The 15,847-nt window shown below is 44.8% G+C and overlaps 2 protein-coding genes across 2 annotated transcripts; both read left to right on the top strand.

The window, feature by feature from the left end:
* Window positions 1-3,004: 3,004 nt before the first annotated feature.
* On the top strand, window positions 3,005-4,712 carry GL218_04703 (Global transcription regulator sge1; the record flags this gene model as incomplete). Its single annotated transcript, XM_033581323.1, has 2 exons — window positions 3,005-4,560; window positions 4,613-4,712. The coding sequence occupies 2 exons, from the start codon at window positions 3,005-3,007 to the stop codon at window positions 4,710-4,712; spliced, it is 1,656 nt and encodes a 551-aa protein (XP_033435818.1).
* A 2,753-nt stretch (window positions 4,713-7,465) lies between these two features.
* GL218_04702 (Mitochondrial translation optimization protein 1) lies at window positions 7,466-11,779 on the top strand (the record flags this gene model as incomplete). Its single annotated transcript, XM_033581322.1, has 7 exons — window positions 7,466-7,608; window positions 7,714-7,785; window positions 7,917-8,272; window positions 8,429-8,675; window positions 8,761-8,858; window positions 9,618-9,723; window positions 9,784-11,779. 7 exons carry the CDS (start codon window positions 7,466-7,468, stop codon window positions 11,777-11,779), a joined length of 3,018 nt encoding a protein of 1,005 aa, XP_033435819.1.
* Window positions 11,780-15,847: the final 4,068 nt, after the last annotated feature.

Genomic DNA, 15,847 nt, shown 5'->3' with positions numbered 1-15,847 from the left:
CTGAGTATTCACAACTAAACCGTTGCCACTCCGAGCCTTGGGGCCTCATGTAATTGGTAGTTCTTCTTATGATATATTAAAGCATAGTGCCTGTAGCTCCCCCTTGAAACATATCTAGTAAACATAATAGTAAATACTAAATAGATGGAAAGAGAGGTATGTTTTTTATACATCAATGAAACACCATAATTCCGAATAACGACAATAATAATGATACCGAGGATGATGGCTATTACATATGCTATGAATAGGGGCGACGGCATAATACGCAATTAGGATATCTCTGAAGGAAAGGAATAGCATGTGATCATCCCAAGTTCGAGTCTTACTTCGGACTACCTTAGGGATACCGAGCCTACCTAGGTACCTATCACATTTACTTCACTTTTAGCTTGACGTACTCTCTCCACTCCTTTAACATATTGCTCGGCCCGCGATTATACAAAATTATCCGGGGCCGCAAAGTACCATCCATGATCCCAAAGTATTACCAAGGTTAGGTGATCGACTAAACCGTGCATCAAAAACAACCCACTACGGAATTCCCGCACACCCGCGGCAGGGTTATTGCAGACAAGAAAGGAAATCCGAGAAGAATAGTGAAGTACCTCTAATTAGCGTAGTAAAAATATTCATATAGTGGTGGTGATGCTGATGGTGGTGTAGAAATACTAAAGGCGATAGGATACATAATCCCTAACCCCTAATACGATAGTTAGATCCAATATTTCACTCTCTCTGATCTATTAGTGCATCCGGGTATGATTTCCATTTAGTGCCCGCGTTTAAGTACTTATTTTGTATATAGTAAAGTGGTTAGATCTTGGAGACGACATCAGGCGAGGGAGGGTAGGTGGCTAGGAGGACCACGCTAGGATGAATGACAACAGAAATGATGAGAAATTGGGGGAGGACATTCGAAGGCGAAAGAAGTCTTGACTTTCATATGGTATTTTTTGATAAGAAATGGATAATACAAATATTGAATCCTTGTGAAAGTAAAAAAACAAAATACGTAGAATGGTAGAAGTACATATGAATTGTCACAGCGGTACCTAAGTTTCCAGCTAAGAAAAGGCAAGCGCTATGTGATCTTTTCTCGTCCCTCTGACCAATCTATGCATACATAGGTAGGTACCTAATATGCAAGCATCGACTACCTGAACCGAACTCTTTCCACTAATTGGTTATTGCTTACTTGATCGTGTTGTTGTTAATAGGTAGTTAGGTACTAAAAGTAAGAACCCTCTGACCGTCCTTAGTAAAAAGCGTCTCGCCTTCCTCAAATGAACCTTTTGACTATTACTGTCAAAGCAAGAACTATCCAATCTCTTAACGATTATCCTAAAAATTAACCATTATAGGTATTAAATACCAATTAAAAGTAGCTGACTTCCACCTTCGTATATTCTCCTATCCTTTTCTAAATCCTTCCTTCCGTACCGTCCTCTATTCATCCTCATGCTCTCCTACACTACATATAGTGTTCCTTCCAAAACAATCAATTTATTTAGTTTCGGACATCACATCACGTCACTCTATTTTATTACTGCAACACCGACGTCGGCCAAGATACCAGTCGCGTTACAAGTGAAATTTCACATGTTGTGATTCCACCTTCTTAATTCTAGGTGCACATAGAAATTACAGCATAGTGAACATCTAGAAAGGTTCAACTTATATCTTCATTATCCTGATTCCAGGTATTAGCATCAAACAATTCCCAATTCGACGACAAAGTTCACAGCCTGAACTCAGTGTCTTTTGACGCCACATTTGACCCTGAAATTTCATTCGACCTTCAAATATCACAACCTGATACCGTTGTCGATTTTAAGGGTTTACTGCAGCACCGTTATCCTTCTTTACTATCGTAAAGTCTGATATCGCAGTCCAGATCCTGGGAACGCCTCAATACAAAGACGTGGCTTAGCCGATATAGCACCTAGAGGCCATCGGTTGAGGACACAGACTGGGAAAGTTGTGCCACAGCGCGGCGATTCGGAGTCCGTTTCTAAATCCTCTGAGCTTCTGAAAGTTTAAAGAAGTCGGTGCCGCCACTCGGACCACCACTTGAGCTCACCTACTTAGCTACCCACAGGCTGGGAGGGGTCATATATAGCCTCTGGTGCGGCAGCCACGAACCCAATCGTGAGTCCGTTCCTGTTAGTCCGTGACAGATCTCTCAGACATTCCCTACTGTCAAAAGAGGTCAACTATACAGCAAGACGTTCATAGCAAACGGCCTATCTACTCCATTTTCTACATATATTAAGGTTCATTCGGCCCAGAGACGTCAATATTTCACCTCAGGCTCGCATACCAACCCTTCGTTTCTTTTCCAGGCTTGGCCAGGGGCCACATTCTTTTATCTCTCTAACCAGGTAGCCTTCAAGTCTATACAACTATCACCGGATAGCAGAGAATACATACCAATACACACATAGCAGTCAACGCATAGCAGTCAGTATCTTACGCTGTGTTATAAGGAAAGAAGAGTCATATTTCTAGTTCAAGAACGGAGGGATTGTACGATATATATATCAGATTAAGTTCCTCAATCGCTAAGATTTGGTAACCCTTTCTATCGACCTAAGTTTATATGCTGGTCTCACAACAAAGTATAAATACTCAGTCGAGGTAAGATTGAATTCTACCATACACTCTTACCCCTCTTCGCTTTCCATTCAAGCTTGCGATTCTTCCTTGTTTCCCTATATACACTTACTTCCACGGCCTACACCTTAACTCTCCTAGGCGACTAGGTCTTAAGGTGTAGACAACCGCTATCTACTTTTTTATCAAGGCGTCCTGTACCACAAACACTTCGCAGACCAAGCAACCCACGTGCTGGAACATCTTTACGGAGATATAGTTTGCTTTCACGTCTTGACACTGCTTTTGACTATTATACGAAAAGCTTTCCTCTATTAAGCTGCCACTTGCATTTCAGCTAACGAGACTCAAATCCTATTGCAGATTACACCGGATCATAAAGGCAATCATGTCAACTGGAGGCATCATGTCGGGAGCTGACCGCGCCGGGGGTGGGGGGAGCCCTCTACTCCCAACTTTCTTTGGCTATATCGCAAGTACTATGGACGCCCTCATATTATTTGAAGCGTGTCTTAGTGGTCGTCTTAGCCATGTACCTAGACGACCCCACGACAGGGAGCGATCCGATCTCATCGCCAGTGGTAATGTGTTCATGTATGAGGAGCACTCCTCTGGAATAAAACGCTGGACTGACGGCGTCCCGTGGAGTCCCAGTCGAATTCTGGGCAACTTCCTCTTGTATCGCGAGCTCGACAAGCCCTTCCAGCCAGGTGAGAAGAAACGAGCTATGAAGCGACAGAGGAACGATTCGATGATCACGAAACCAACTAGCCACTCAAGGGCGAGCTCAGTCGGCAATTATGCCACCGCTATGATCGATGGAGGTGCCTCTATTTCAAACCTTGATAGCGCGACAAGCGCACGTAACGATGCTGAACGAGCTCTTGTCGGCTCTCTTATCGATTCGTATCAGTTCAGGCCCGACGGACTCATCAAAAAGACCATCAGTGTTACTTATAATGGCGTACAACACCACCTAGTTTCGTACTACAGCATCGAGGACGTTATTCAGAACAAGCTTCGAACTCCAAGCCAAGATCCCGTACTACGAGATATTGCTCCTCGTGCGCCCCTAATATCGTCGAGTAGTTTCCGGGCCCCCGTAGATGATAACGAAGTCATGATGGCCGAACCGCATTTCCGAGGCATTATGAACCCATCATATAACAGCTTCGGCATGAACGGAGCATCAAGATCGTTTTCGATGCCGAGCATGCATACTTTTGACCAGGTACCTTGGACAGGCTCTAGTCAATATGCTCCACCGTACGGTGTAGGCCAAACGTTGCCACCCCCGGTGCCCTACACTTCGGCATCTTCATATAACAACTATGATCACAACGCTACGATTTCATACGGGATGGCTCAACGGCCCCCTGTGACGTATCCTCAGCAGTTAGCTATAGTGCCCCGAAGGCACTCTACTATGAACGGAACAAGCGGAAGTATTGACTATTCCGGACTCTCGCACCTTGATAGAACCCCAATGAGCACAACTCAGCTCATCGGCAATGACGGTAGTCTCGGAGGCCAGAGTATTTCAAACCAATCATCGTACGCAAATGGGGCTATGTTCGAAACATCAGCTACCGCTGCCGCCGCCGCTGCCGTTGTGAGCACTTCTTCCAGTTACCACCGTGATGCGTATGATCATAACAGTGGCAACCAAAATAGTGGACTTTATAATAGCAGCGTCGCCATGAATACGTCTTCCGGAATCGACGGCCAAGTAGAGAATGGCTTCGATGCTAGAGCCCCTCATCATGTCTCACAGGACTTCAGCACCTCGTTACCGGAACCCCGTGGGCATAATTCAGTTACCGCCAGTCAGGATGATACATCCGCCGCCATGCAGCTTGGACTTGGGAATGCAGACCCTGCATCAAACTCGATAACGGATGCTGACTGGGCTGCTGGCTTTATGCCAAATGAAAGCTATGAACAGTAAGTAGATTCCACAACAACTTTACATGCACAATCTTCTAATGCTTTACAGGGACGAGCAGGGTGATGCGGATGCAGAAGGAACTCCTACCTTACAGTTAACGCTACGGCGGTTGAACATACCAGATGGAGATCGGAAACTGATGAACTAATTCATTAGTATTGGGGCACACCACCCCTTACCAGTGAAAAAGCACTCACGTTTCTATTCCTACTTCCTAGCATAACGTTATCACGGCATTACCTTATTGTGCACTTCAGCTCCAAGTAGCGGGGTTTTGAGTTTTGAAGGCAAAGGCTCAGCGACGATCTTGGGGCCCGCGTCCAATCAGGAAGAATCATAGAGCGTTGGCGTCCGGCGCAGTCAGGGAATATCGTCTTTTCGATAATTGATACCTGTGGTTCTCTACCACCGCAACCGCATATCGCATTTCAATTGCCGCTGGAGCGGCTCGTAAGTAGAAATCCATTTTCTACTTATACGAATCCAGCCGGTCTTAGTATAGAGGTGGCGATCCTTTTGATTTATTTGTTCTCTTTCCCCTTCTCACATTCCACTACCCGTATTTACCACCGGACCATAGCACAATATCACCATTCAACGTCTTGTTTCCTATTGTCTTCATTGTTACTTTCTTCGTTGGAGCCTGAACTTGTTCATGGACCAATTGTGCGAGACTTGTGATGTCTTTATCGGGGTTGACTCTGCCAGAGTAAACCAGGAGTTTTTATTTGATGCTGGCAGCAGTGTTTCGGAGGGAAAAGTCTGGGCTTGTTGATACAAGAGGTGTTTATTCCTGGGCAGGTATCGCCAGATGGTACTCCCCCGTATCTAAAACATTGATTACATACATAGCAATAAAAACACTTATCTCGGAATATATTCTCCCAGGCGTTGAGGCTGAGGGGTTTCTATATGGTTAATTACGTACCTAATATGTCATATAATATGTGATAATGTCAGGGTTCTAGATGAGACACCTATAAAAGAGGAGATTATAGATATATATAACCGTAGGCTCCCGTAACTGGCTTAGAGCTCCTCGCCGAACACATACGTTGTTTTCTAATTTCTCGGGTTACTTAGTAACAGATTAGCGTGTTTAACGGGTTAGAAAAAGCCTGACCTGGTCTGGGTATAAATCGTTATATTAGAGATCCATCTGACGGCTCGGGGTTGAGGTCGTCTTTTTTTCTCGTTAGTAGACAGATAAAAGCGAGGCCCATGTCATATATATTTTGAGTAATATTATTGACTTGTAAGTAGACTTATGGTTTTATGAGGGCTTGAAGGCCAGTTTAACGATACGGCGAGGTAACCCTATTTTGCCAGTATATCCAACCTAGCCTTTTGAACTCGTTGTTTGTGATATCAATAATATTACAGAACTAGACAATAGGATCGAGATGGTTTATATATATATATGTGTGTATCATTTCTTCCTTCTTGCCTATTTATATGGTGCTTAGAACTCTATTATGAGGCCATGAAAGTATTTAGATGATAAAAACATCATTTTTTGTGTAGATAGAGTTAGGTTAGGAGATAAAATTTTTGTGGTAATAGAGTTACTTTCATACTTGGTGTTGCCAGGAGAGGTTAGTTTACGATTTTTGGGCTGAATATGCTTCTCTTGTTACGAGGTAGGATTAATTATTTTACGGGGAAGTCTAGGGACTAAACTTAACTATGGAAGCGTATGATTATGGTATTATGGAGAATTAGGTATAATATTCACATAAGCTCAAGTTAAAAGAGGGTTTTGGGTTAGTTTTTTATTATTAGTGCTTTATCATCTTTACTTCGTAACTATGAAGATGTAGACTTTGAACGATGCCTTATCAATTGAATTTCTATTACTAAGCCGCGGCTCTAATGGGTGGAGACCAGCTGTGGTACATGGGATTTCTTGGCACCTCGCAGCCAATGATGTCGCGGGGATGGCTTAACTCCAATTACGGATTCGTACATGGTACTGGAATACAACTGGAGGGCACCCCAGAGGGCTGCCACAATAGCCCGAGTTTACAGAGGTTATATAGTTAAATATATTGAATATTTTGAAAGAGGACTCGGCACCCAAGAAAAGGGCTCGGCACCCTGACCTTGATACCCTCACCCTCGATACCCTCACCCTCGATACCCTCATCCTTGATACCCTCACCCACCCAAAAGGAAGACTCGGCACCCAAGAGAAGGGCTCGGTACCCTGACCTCGATATACTCACCCTTGATACCCTCACCCACGGCTCGGCACCCAAAAGGAGAACGTGTCACCCAGGAAAAGGGCCCGAAGCCCTTACCTATAACACCCTCGAAACCTTCACCCTCAATACCCTCACCCACCCAAAAGGAGGGCTCGGCACCCTGACCTCGATACCCTCGCCCTCGATACCCTCACCCACTCAAAAGAAAGGCTCGGCACCCAGGGATTCGGAAGCAAAAAGATACGTATTTTAAGAAAAAGATGAAAGTGGGGACTTTGGAAAATTCCACTTATTTTAGGGATGCACCCAATAAAAATGCCTAAAATTCGCGCACAGACGAACTTCCTACTTCGTAAACCAGACCCTAAGACAATATCCCTCGTAAACTCGGGCACTTTTTTCAAACTGTGGACTCCAACTACCTTTCAACCAGTTACTTTTTGAGCTGGATTACGAGCCTACGAACTACAACTACCTAAGATACCCATCTCAGTGACTCTATTTTATTTTTTTAGTGAAAAGGATATTGTTTAGCGCGGCCATTCTCGGACTATTGAGTCGGTGGTTGTCGGTGTTATCTCGATAGACTGGATCCAGCATCTATTGCAGCTTGTGTTGGATGAAATAGCGTCTTTTCTGTTAGTCGATTGGTTTGGTTCGGGTATACTACGGTTGCGAATAATATGATACGCTCGATATGACTTCACGGGCTATATGCGGTGGCGCTCGCGCCTCTCGCAAGTGTCCGAGTTTGGGATCGACGAGTCTAGGCGTGAGCTTGCTATGCGCTGATCTGACCGCGACGTCCGGGAGACTTGGGGTGACTCCAGCTATATGGAGGTCTGCGCATAGCATACGTACTTTTCCGTTAAGACCGAATGAAGCTACGCGTTCAAGTTTCATCTTGGCTGGGACTAGCAATACTAGAGTTAATCTCTGGTTTAGATCCGAGCGTAGGTCTTTTTCGCAGACTAGCGTGGTTCTCGAGGAGCGAGACAACGCGAAGAGGAAGGACCAGTAAGTCTTTCTAGTTGTATTATGGGTTCACTTCTTTTTTTAATCCCATACATCCTCCATAGCCTTTCCTTAACTCTCCAAACTGACGAGTCAACCCTGTCATAGCGCGTATAAGCTAATATTAGACATAGAGTTTCCCCCGAAACATCTTCAAAACCAAACACTGAGGAGCCTAGAGGAATCCGGAAAGTTATTCCCAAAGTAATACCCGCGTTGACGCAGCACGAGAACATCTACACAGTTCCGAACCTGCTGACGTTTTCGCGTCTTATCGCCGCGCCTTTCATCGGCTACGCTATTGTGCACGATGCGCATACTTTAGCTCTGGGCCTTTTTGCTTACGCGGGCTTCTCGGATCTCTTGGATGGCTGGATCGCTCGCAGATGGAAGCTCCAGACTGTCGTTGGGAGTGTGGTAGATCCTATGGCGGATAAGATGCTCATGACGGTGTTGACTGTGTGTCTTGCTTACAAGGGGGCGCTGCCTGGTATGTACTTGAGTTTTTCTTCTTGATCTTTCGTATCTTTTCCTGTTTTATGTGCGTGGTGTTCATGAGTGGTGTTATGTAACTAGGCTATATCTACGGCCTACTATCGTGCTAAAGTCTTATTGGGATTTATATGCTAACATACGATCAATAAAGCATGGCTAGCCGTCATAATACTCGGGCGTGATGTCGGCCTGGCCATCACCGCCATTTACTACCGGTGGATATCTCTCCCACCACCGAAGACCTTCACACGCTACTGGGACTTCTCACTACCGTCGGCCGAGGTTCGTCCTACTACTATTAGCAAGTACAACACATTCTTGCAGCTAGGGCTGATGGGAGCTACAATGGTGACGCCTATTTTAACCGCAGATGTCGGAATGGCCATGACGGCGTTTCAGTAAGCAGCTCTTCTTTTCTCTATATTGGCAATAAGTCGCGTGTAAATCCGTCTCGATGATTATTATCATTCTAACTAAGCCCAGGTACTTGGTTGCGACTACAACTGTTTGGAGCGGTCTGAGCTATGTGTTCAGTAAGGATGCGGTCAGGATCTTGTCTGAGAATAAAGGCAAATCCAAAGGTAAGTAGCTTATTAAACATTACAACCGTTTATATGATATTTCGATCATGGTGAAACTTTATAAAAGTTCCTGGTACCTAAAAGAGAAGCCCAACCTCTCTTGTGGTTCATATCGTGTACATTATGACAGGTCGTATCAGGCGGATAAGGAAATGTATCGGTATGGAATTTTTGGATTAGCATGAGCGCGTTGGTACATATATGGCACGGCAAAGAAAATAAAGCATTTTCCCATTTTCCCATCCAATTTAACCCCTTTCAATATTTTGACTTGCTTACCGTACAGGAACATATGACACGCATAAAAGAACTCAAACATTACCCTTTCTATTAATACTGTAACTATCGGCTACGTGCTAAACTAAAACTTGGATAGTGGCCCATACGCTAAATTTGGGTGGCTTACCACTATATCTATAGCAACACTAGCCACTATAGTTTAAGTAATACTGTGCGTCCTGCTTTTACTCACACGTGTCTTGCCAAGACTAGATGTGCAAGACTTTTGCCCTAGACCTTTGTACGGAATAGAAAGCGTTGATTTAAGGTACCTGATTATTCATCCGGCAGGGGACCCATCGCCTGCTATAGGTAATCAGCCGCATAGGTACCCCACACCGCCTGCCGATCTAAGTTTATTTTCCTTATCGTCATTTCTTATCGAGAAATTTTAAATTCGAAGACGACGACGTGAAAGTGTAAAATTCACAAATTGGGTTCGTTGTTTATCATATCGTATTATTACGAGTATGAGAAAAGCCTGGAGGCCTCGGGGCTTAAGCCGGCCCAATAGTGTGATTCGAAGACCTTTAACCTCATTAGGTCTTCATCGGAGTAATTTCGCCACTGTCGCTCAAGACGCGAGGTTTGTATATGAAGCTATTCTTGAATATGTAGATGAATGTAAGCTAATTTTAAGATATAGACCATTTGATGTTATAGTAGTTGGTGGGGGTCATGCGGGAACAGAAGCATCTGCTGCAGCTGCTCGAAGCGGTGCGCGAACGGCCCTGGTTACACCTAAACTTGACAACCTTGGCGTCTGCTCGTGTAATCCTAGTTTTGGCGGAATCGGAAAGGGAACGATAATACGTGAGGTTGATGCGCTGGATGGAGTTTCTGGACGTATCATCGATAAAGCTGGCGTCCAGTTCAAAATCTTGAACCGGAAGAAAGGTCCGGCTGTGTGGGGACCGCGAGCTCAGATTGACCGAGCGCTGTATAAAAAGCACATGCGTGAAGAGCTCCAGTCGTATCCGAATCTATCTATCATAACGGGAAGTGTATCGGATATTGTTCTAGGCGAAAGCGCAGAGCCTACCAGCGGTTCACCCAAGAATAAAATCACCGGCGTACGCCTCGAGTCCGGCGAGGTATTACCTACCAATGCCGTTGTTATTACTACCGGAACTTTCCTAGGTGGAGAAATACATATCGGACTGGACGTCTACCCATCGGGGCGGATGGGCGAAAAGGCCACGTTTGGTCTTAGTAAATCTCTAAGAGATGCCGGTTTTAAGCTTGGTAGACTAAAGACCGGTACGCCTCCTCGTTTACATAAAGGAAGTATCAACTTCGATATTTTAGAAGAACAGCGAGGAGACGATCCACCGGAACCGTTCAGTTACCTCGATGATAGGGTATCGGTGCAAGACCAGCTTCTCTGCTGGGCCACTTATACAAATGACAAATCCCATGACATCGCACGCGCTAACTTAGACAAGACGGTTCACATCCGCGAGACAGTGAGGGGTCCACGGTATTGTCCATCGCTGGAGTCTAAGGTCATCAAATTCGGCCATAAAGAGAGACATATCGTCTGGCTAGAGCCGGAGGGCTTCAATAATGATACTATCTACCCAAATGGTCTGTCAATGACAATCCCCGCCGAGGCACAGGAGCAATTACTACGTACGATCCGCGGACTTGAAAACGTTCAGATGACTCAGGCTGGCTACGGTGTCGAGTATGATTACGTAGACCCGCGCGGTCTCAGGTCGACCCTCGAAACCAAAGCTATCTCAGGTCTCTTCCTCGCGGGTCAAATCAACGGCACTACGGGCTATGAGGAGGCGGCTGGCCAAGGCGTTATCGCAGGTATTAATGCAGGGCGCACGGCTCAGGGGTTAGAACCGGTCTCAATTACGCGCGCTGACGGATACATCGGCATCATGATTGATGATCTGATCACTAAAGGCGTATCTGAGCCGTACCGCATGTTCACAAGCCGCAGCGAGTACCGCATGAGCACACGCGCCGACAATGCGGATCTTCGACTCACAGCCAAGGGCCGCGAATGGGGCGTCGTAACAGATACCCGATGGTCCCGGCACACGGACGAGAAAGCGCAAATAGACGACCTGACGCGTGCTCTGGAACAATACGCACTCACCGCGCCAGCATGGAACGCAGCCGGCTTCGCCAACCGCAACGATAGCAAAAAGCGCAATGCGCTAGATATCCTATGCCTTCCAGGTGTTTCGATTGGAGATCTTGCAGCACAAGTTCCGGAGATTCTACGACACGGCGAGAGAGTTCGCACGCGCGTGGAGATCGAGGCGCGCTATGCCCCATACGTCCATATACAAGCAGCTGAACGTGCGGCGTTCTTGCGCGACGAGGGCCTTCGGCTACCGGCAGATTTAGACTACGACTCTGTGGCGGGGTTAAGCACGCATGAGAGAGCGGCGTTGAACGAAGCAAAGCCCGAGAGCGTCGGTCAGGCTAGGCGGATTGAGGGTATGACGCCTGCAGGCTGTGTGCGGCTGCTTGCTTTTGCACAGAAGAGGAAGGAGTTTGCGTATGCGAGTAGCGGTGTGGTTACGGATGAGGGTGTGGTGGAGGCGGTAGTAGCGGATATGGCGCCACTAGGGGGCGAAGTTGATACTCTAGATGCGGAGGCGCGCAGGCGGGAACTGTAAACTCGTAGATGATGCGAATCAGAAGGGGAGGTTAAGACATGTATATCTGTATATGAGCTGTACTTATACTAAGCGACGCATAATAAGGGCGTTAGGGTTAGAATCATTAGCATTGTACATATCACTTGATTTATCTAGGAGTCTACTTGTTTTAGGTAGAGCCTTGGTGAGCACTTGGGCTCCAGTCTGCTTAGGCATCATCAACTCACGGAGTATATATCCCCATTAGATTCCGTAAAGCACGCCGAAAATCCAACATAGTCAGATAGCACCTAACGCGAACACTCGGGCTGTGCTATCTAAAAAATTTATTGCTTATTTCTATCAGGTATCTATATAGGTTATGAAAGGAGAGTGTGTATATTGAGCGAAGGGATGAATGATGCGAGTGTGAACAGTTTTTGGCCTTTTTTCCATTGTAAGTTTTGCCCTCAACTTATGTCTTTCTTAGTCTAGAGATATCTGACTTTATTATCCACCTCCTCCAGAATTTCTTTTGATCTAATTTCTCGTTAGCTAGCTGTGTATCGTAGTACAGTCTGTGGTTAGTCTCCGATTGCATACCTTCACGTTCGGAAGCCATCTAGAAAACGTTTCGTGCCCTGTCACCTTTTTCCCTGTTTTCTAACTGCCTCTAAGTCCGCCTACATAAACTAGAAGGCTAGAAGATTGTGCCACCTCCTCGTCGATTCTGTTTCCTCGATCCATCAAACCTGCTCGCCATACATCTGAGGTCGTCTACTGATGTGGTAGAAATGTGAGTACTAGAACGGTGAGGGTAACCTATAATATACTACTTAATAAATCTAGCCGAGTGGTTTGCTGTAGGACATTCAAAATACCTTGGCCCAGAGGTGGGATACGAATGGTAGCTTGGGCCAAAACAGAGTTAACAGCAATCGCTTGTTGGATCGTATTATTATCCCCGTATATGTTCGTAATGTTTCTCGTGCTCTCTGAGGTCCTTTCCCTAAATAAGAGAAGAAGGAGTAGTATTTGTGGGAGGACAAGAATCGAACGGAAATCAACCTCGATCTCTTCATCTTCTATATGAATACAACTGAAGCCACTAACTATGAACAGCAGAACAATAAGCACTCTAGTACACAGATTTTTCCCTATAGTATCCCCAGTATCTACAGTAGAAGTGAAATCTAGTGGCGAATATAATCGAATACAATACTTGTCCGGGAAATTCCCTTGGGGCGATTCGATTTTGAGGTAACTGCTTTGACTGTAAAATGCCTCTGAAGACTTCATTTTAGGAATAGGTAGTATCGATTAGCGAACACAAGCTTTCTGAGGCCTTTGGAAGATAATTTCTCTTAACTCTGAGAAGGTTTTAGAGAACTAACGGTCGAGTTAATTTCCTTAGACTCTAGATGATGATCTAATGCTCACGGCAGGCAGCAAGGCGAAGATGAGGATGTTTATGATAGAATGTAGATTAGTGACGGTAGAAACAAAGTACCTCTAATACGTTCATATCAACGCATGTTCAAGACCTGGGCCTATGGCCAGTACGTCAATTAGATCCATGTAGCAGGATATCGGATATCCTCGGAAGATATAATTATATACATTCCAGGCAACTAGAAAGTCTGAACGGCTCAGCATAGAGTCGCACTTTACAATACCTCATTAGCAATACAATATTTATAATTCTACCCTCATGCCCATCTAATAAAGAGTCTTATTAGTGTCTTATATTGTCATAAACTACCTTAAAAGCGAATAATTCCTTCACTTTAAATTATTGCATATTCTCTTTAATTTAGACTATGAATACCAAGCATCTCTATGGAGAGGTGATATTGTTAACCATCTTTACGTCATCCATATTAGAAATCTAGATGAAACATTTTGAATAAAGAGCAGGTTTAGTATGTAAAAATATAGAATCTCGTAAATTACGGAATAACGAAGTTATTTCCATGCTGTTTGGTTCCACCTCGTGATAACCCGCCGCTTTCTGTTGGCCCGGGGTCTCCGAAACGGTTAGTTCCTAACCAGTTCCCGATAATCCTAGATCATAGGATCCGGGCCGACAGCATCAATACGATATTAGCCGAACTCCAAAGCAAGTTATGAGACTCACCCTAGTAGCATACAAGCACCAACATTATTCATAGTCAAGTATGAACCATGCCGTTAGGTGTATCGGAAGCGCCAAATGCTACACTACTCCTCATTAAATCCAATCACAAAATATATCACACAATGTTATCAGATATCATATTTCTACCGCCCCTACCTTTCTATAATCTGTCCAAGAATCTAAGGTGTACATACGACAAGCATATCCTATATTTCACTCAATTTCGGTTCATTCTTCTGAGGTAGCCAAGAAGCCCCAACACTTCTCGTCTTTATATATCAGACCGATTTTCATGCGAAGCCTCACTCAATATACATAACGAGACTTGCCTCCTATGTCAGAAGGTTGCACTCCGTTCGTAAGTGAAGTTTTACTTAATTCATCAAGCCAAGTAATAAACCCTAAGAGATTGTCTTACTATATATCAGTGTCTAACGTGTATATTACCAGACACGAAGTCGTCAAAACATCTATTTTCCGCAACAATGGCCTCAGAGAAACAAAGCCCACCACCCCCATATCTCGAAATTTCTAGTTCCGTATCACCGGGGAACAAGGCAGCAAACTACGGACACGACAATTCAGTGGCCCAGTCCGGAGAAGGACATTCGAGCGAAAGTCATGGGGACCGGAACTTAACAGGTCAAGCTGGGACAGATGGACATTGGAACATCAATGAAGGGAATCGAAATCAGACATTGCAGATTTCGAGCGTCGTGGCCATCGTCATTATCACTGGTTTCTTGGCTGTGGCATATGTACTTGGGTCTTTAATTTTCTTGTTGTTTCACCTGTTCAAGGAAAAGCTCTTGACACAGTGAAACGTTAGAGTATTGTGACTTAATAAATTGTACACGATTGATATATCTCTGTATCTACTTCTGATGCGTGAACTTGACATATTTCCTATGAAGAATAGAGAGATAAAGGAGAAATAGAGGTAGGCTGACAGCTCTCTTGGAACTCCATAGTAGAGCTCATCGGGCGGAAGATGGATAGACTTCCGCCGGAGATTATTCTTCCAAGTTGTCACGAGGTGGAACTAAATAGCATGGAAACAATTTTGTTATTCCGCAAGGAATTCTAAACTATCTACGAGTTTTTACGTCTTTGCATGCTAAACATCTAGAATCCTGAAACAAGTATTGATGCCATTTAACACAGAGAGCTACGAGAGCAGCACGAGGCCATCAGGGCTGAGCGTTTCTATGTCTAGTACGGGGGTATTTTCATCAGAACGTATTAGAGAACAAATATCTTATCTCATGAGCCAAGTTATTTATTGCCCAAGTCAACAGAATCTCTCTACTTTTACTTATTGTCACGTCAAGCCCGCAATTTAGTAGATACGCAGTTAGAAAGGTAGTTCAATTGTTGGTACCGAAATTATGTGACATCGATCAAGCGCGCCGCTTCATCATTCTACTGGGAGGGGGCAGCGCTCACCCACACCCATGCCATATTCCAGGCCCATTGCCAATAGTTTATATATTGCAATAAAACTGGCTGGTCGTGGAGAAGTTGCGCACATTCTCCGACATTCCCTTCGTTACAAAGATCCCCGCCACAGTTCCCGGAATTATGCTTGTGGCCAACACCAGATTGAATGGTTGTATGCCTGTTAACCCTGGTCACACTCTCATTGTTCGCGCCATTCTGGCCTGTCACGCTTTTGTGCCCGTCTGTCCTGGAAACGTTTTGAGCGCCAAATTGGGCTGTCCCGTTCTTATTCCCCACAACTGTGTTCCGCTGCTGTAAGCCTTGCTGGGCGGTTCTGTTGAAATTTCCTTGATTGTAATTCCAATGGCCGCTCCCATATTGAAACGCAGTATTATCATCGCCTACAATTTGAGATGTATGTCCCTGGGCTTCAGGTGTATTTCGATAATACGCAATGATCTGGGTGAATGCTCTGAACATTTTGCCAAATATATGCTGAAAGCAAAGCTAATTGTTGGAACCCTATTCCA

The sequence above is a fragment of the Daldinia childiae genome, assembly GCF_008694065.1.
Source record: "Daldinia childiae strain JS-1345 chromosome Unknown Scaffold4, whole genome shotgun sequence".
Taxonomy (NCBI): Eukaryota; Fungi; Ascomycota; class Sordariomycetes; order Xylariales; family Hypoxylaceae; genus Daldinia; species Daldinia childiae.
This window is presented reverse-complemented; position numbering and strand designations above follow the sequence as displayed.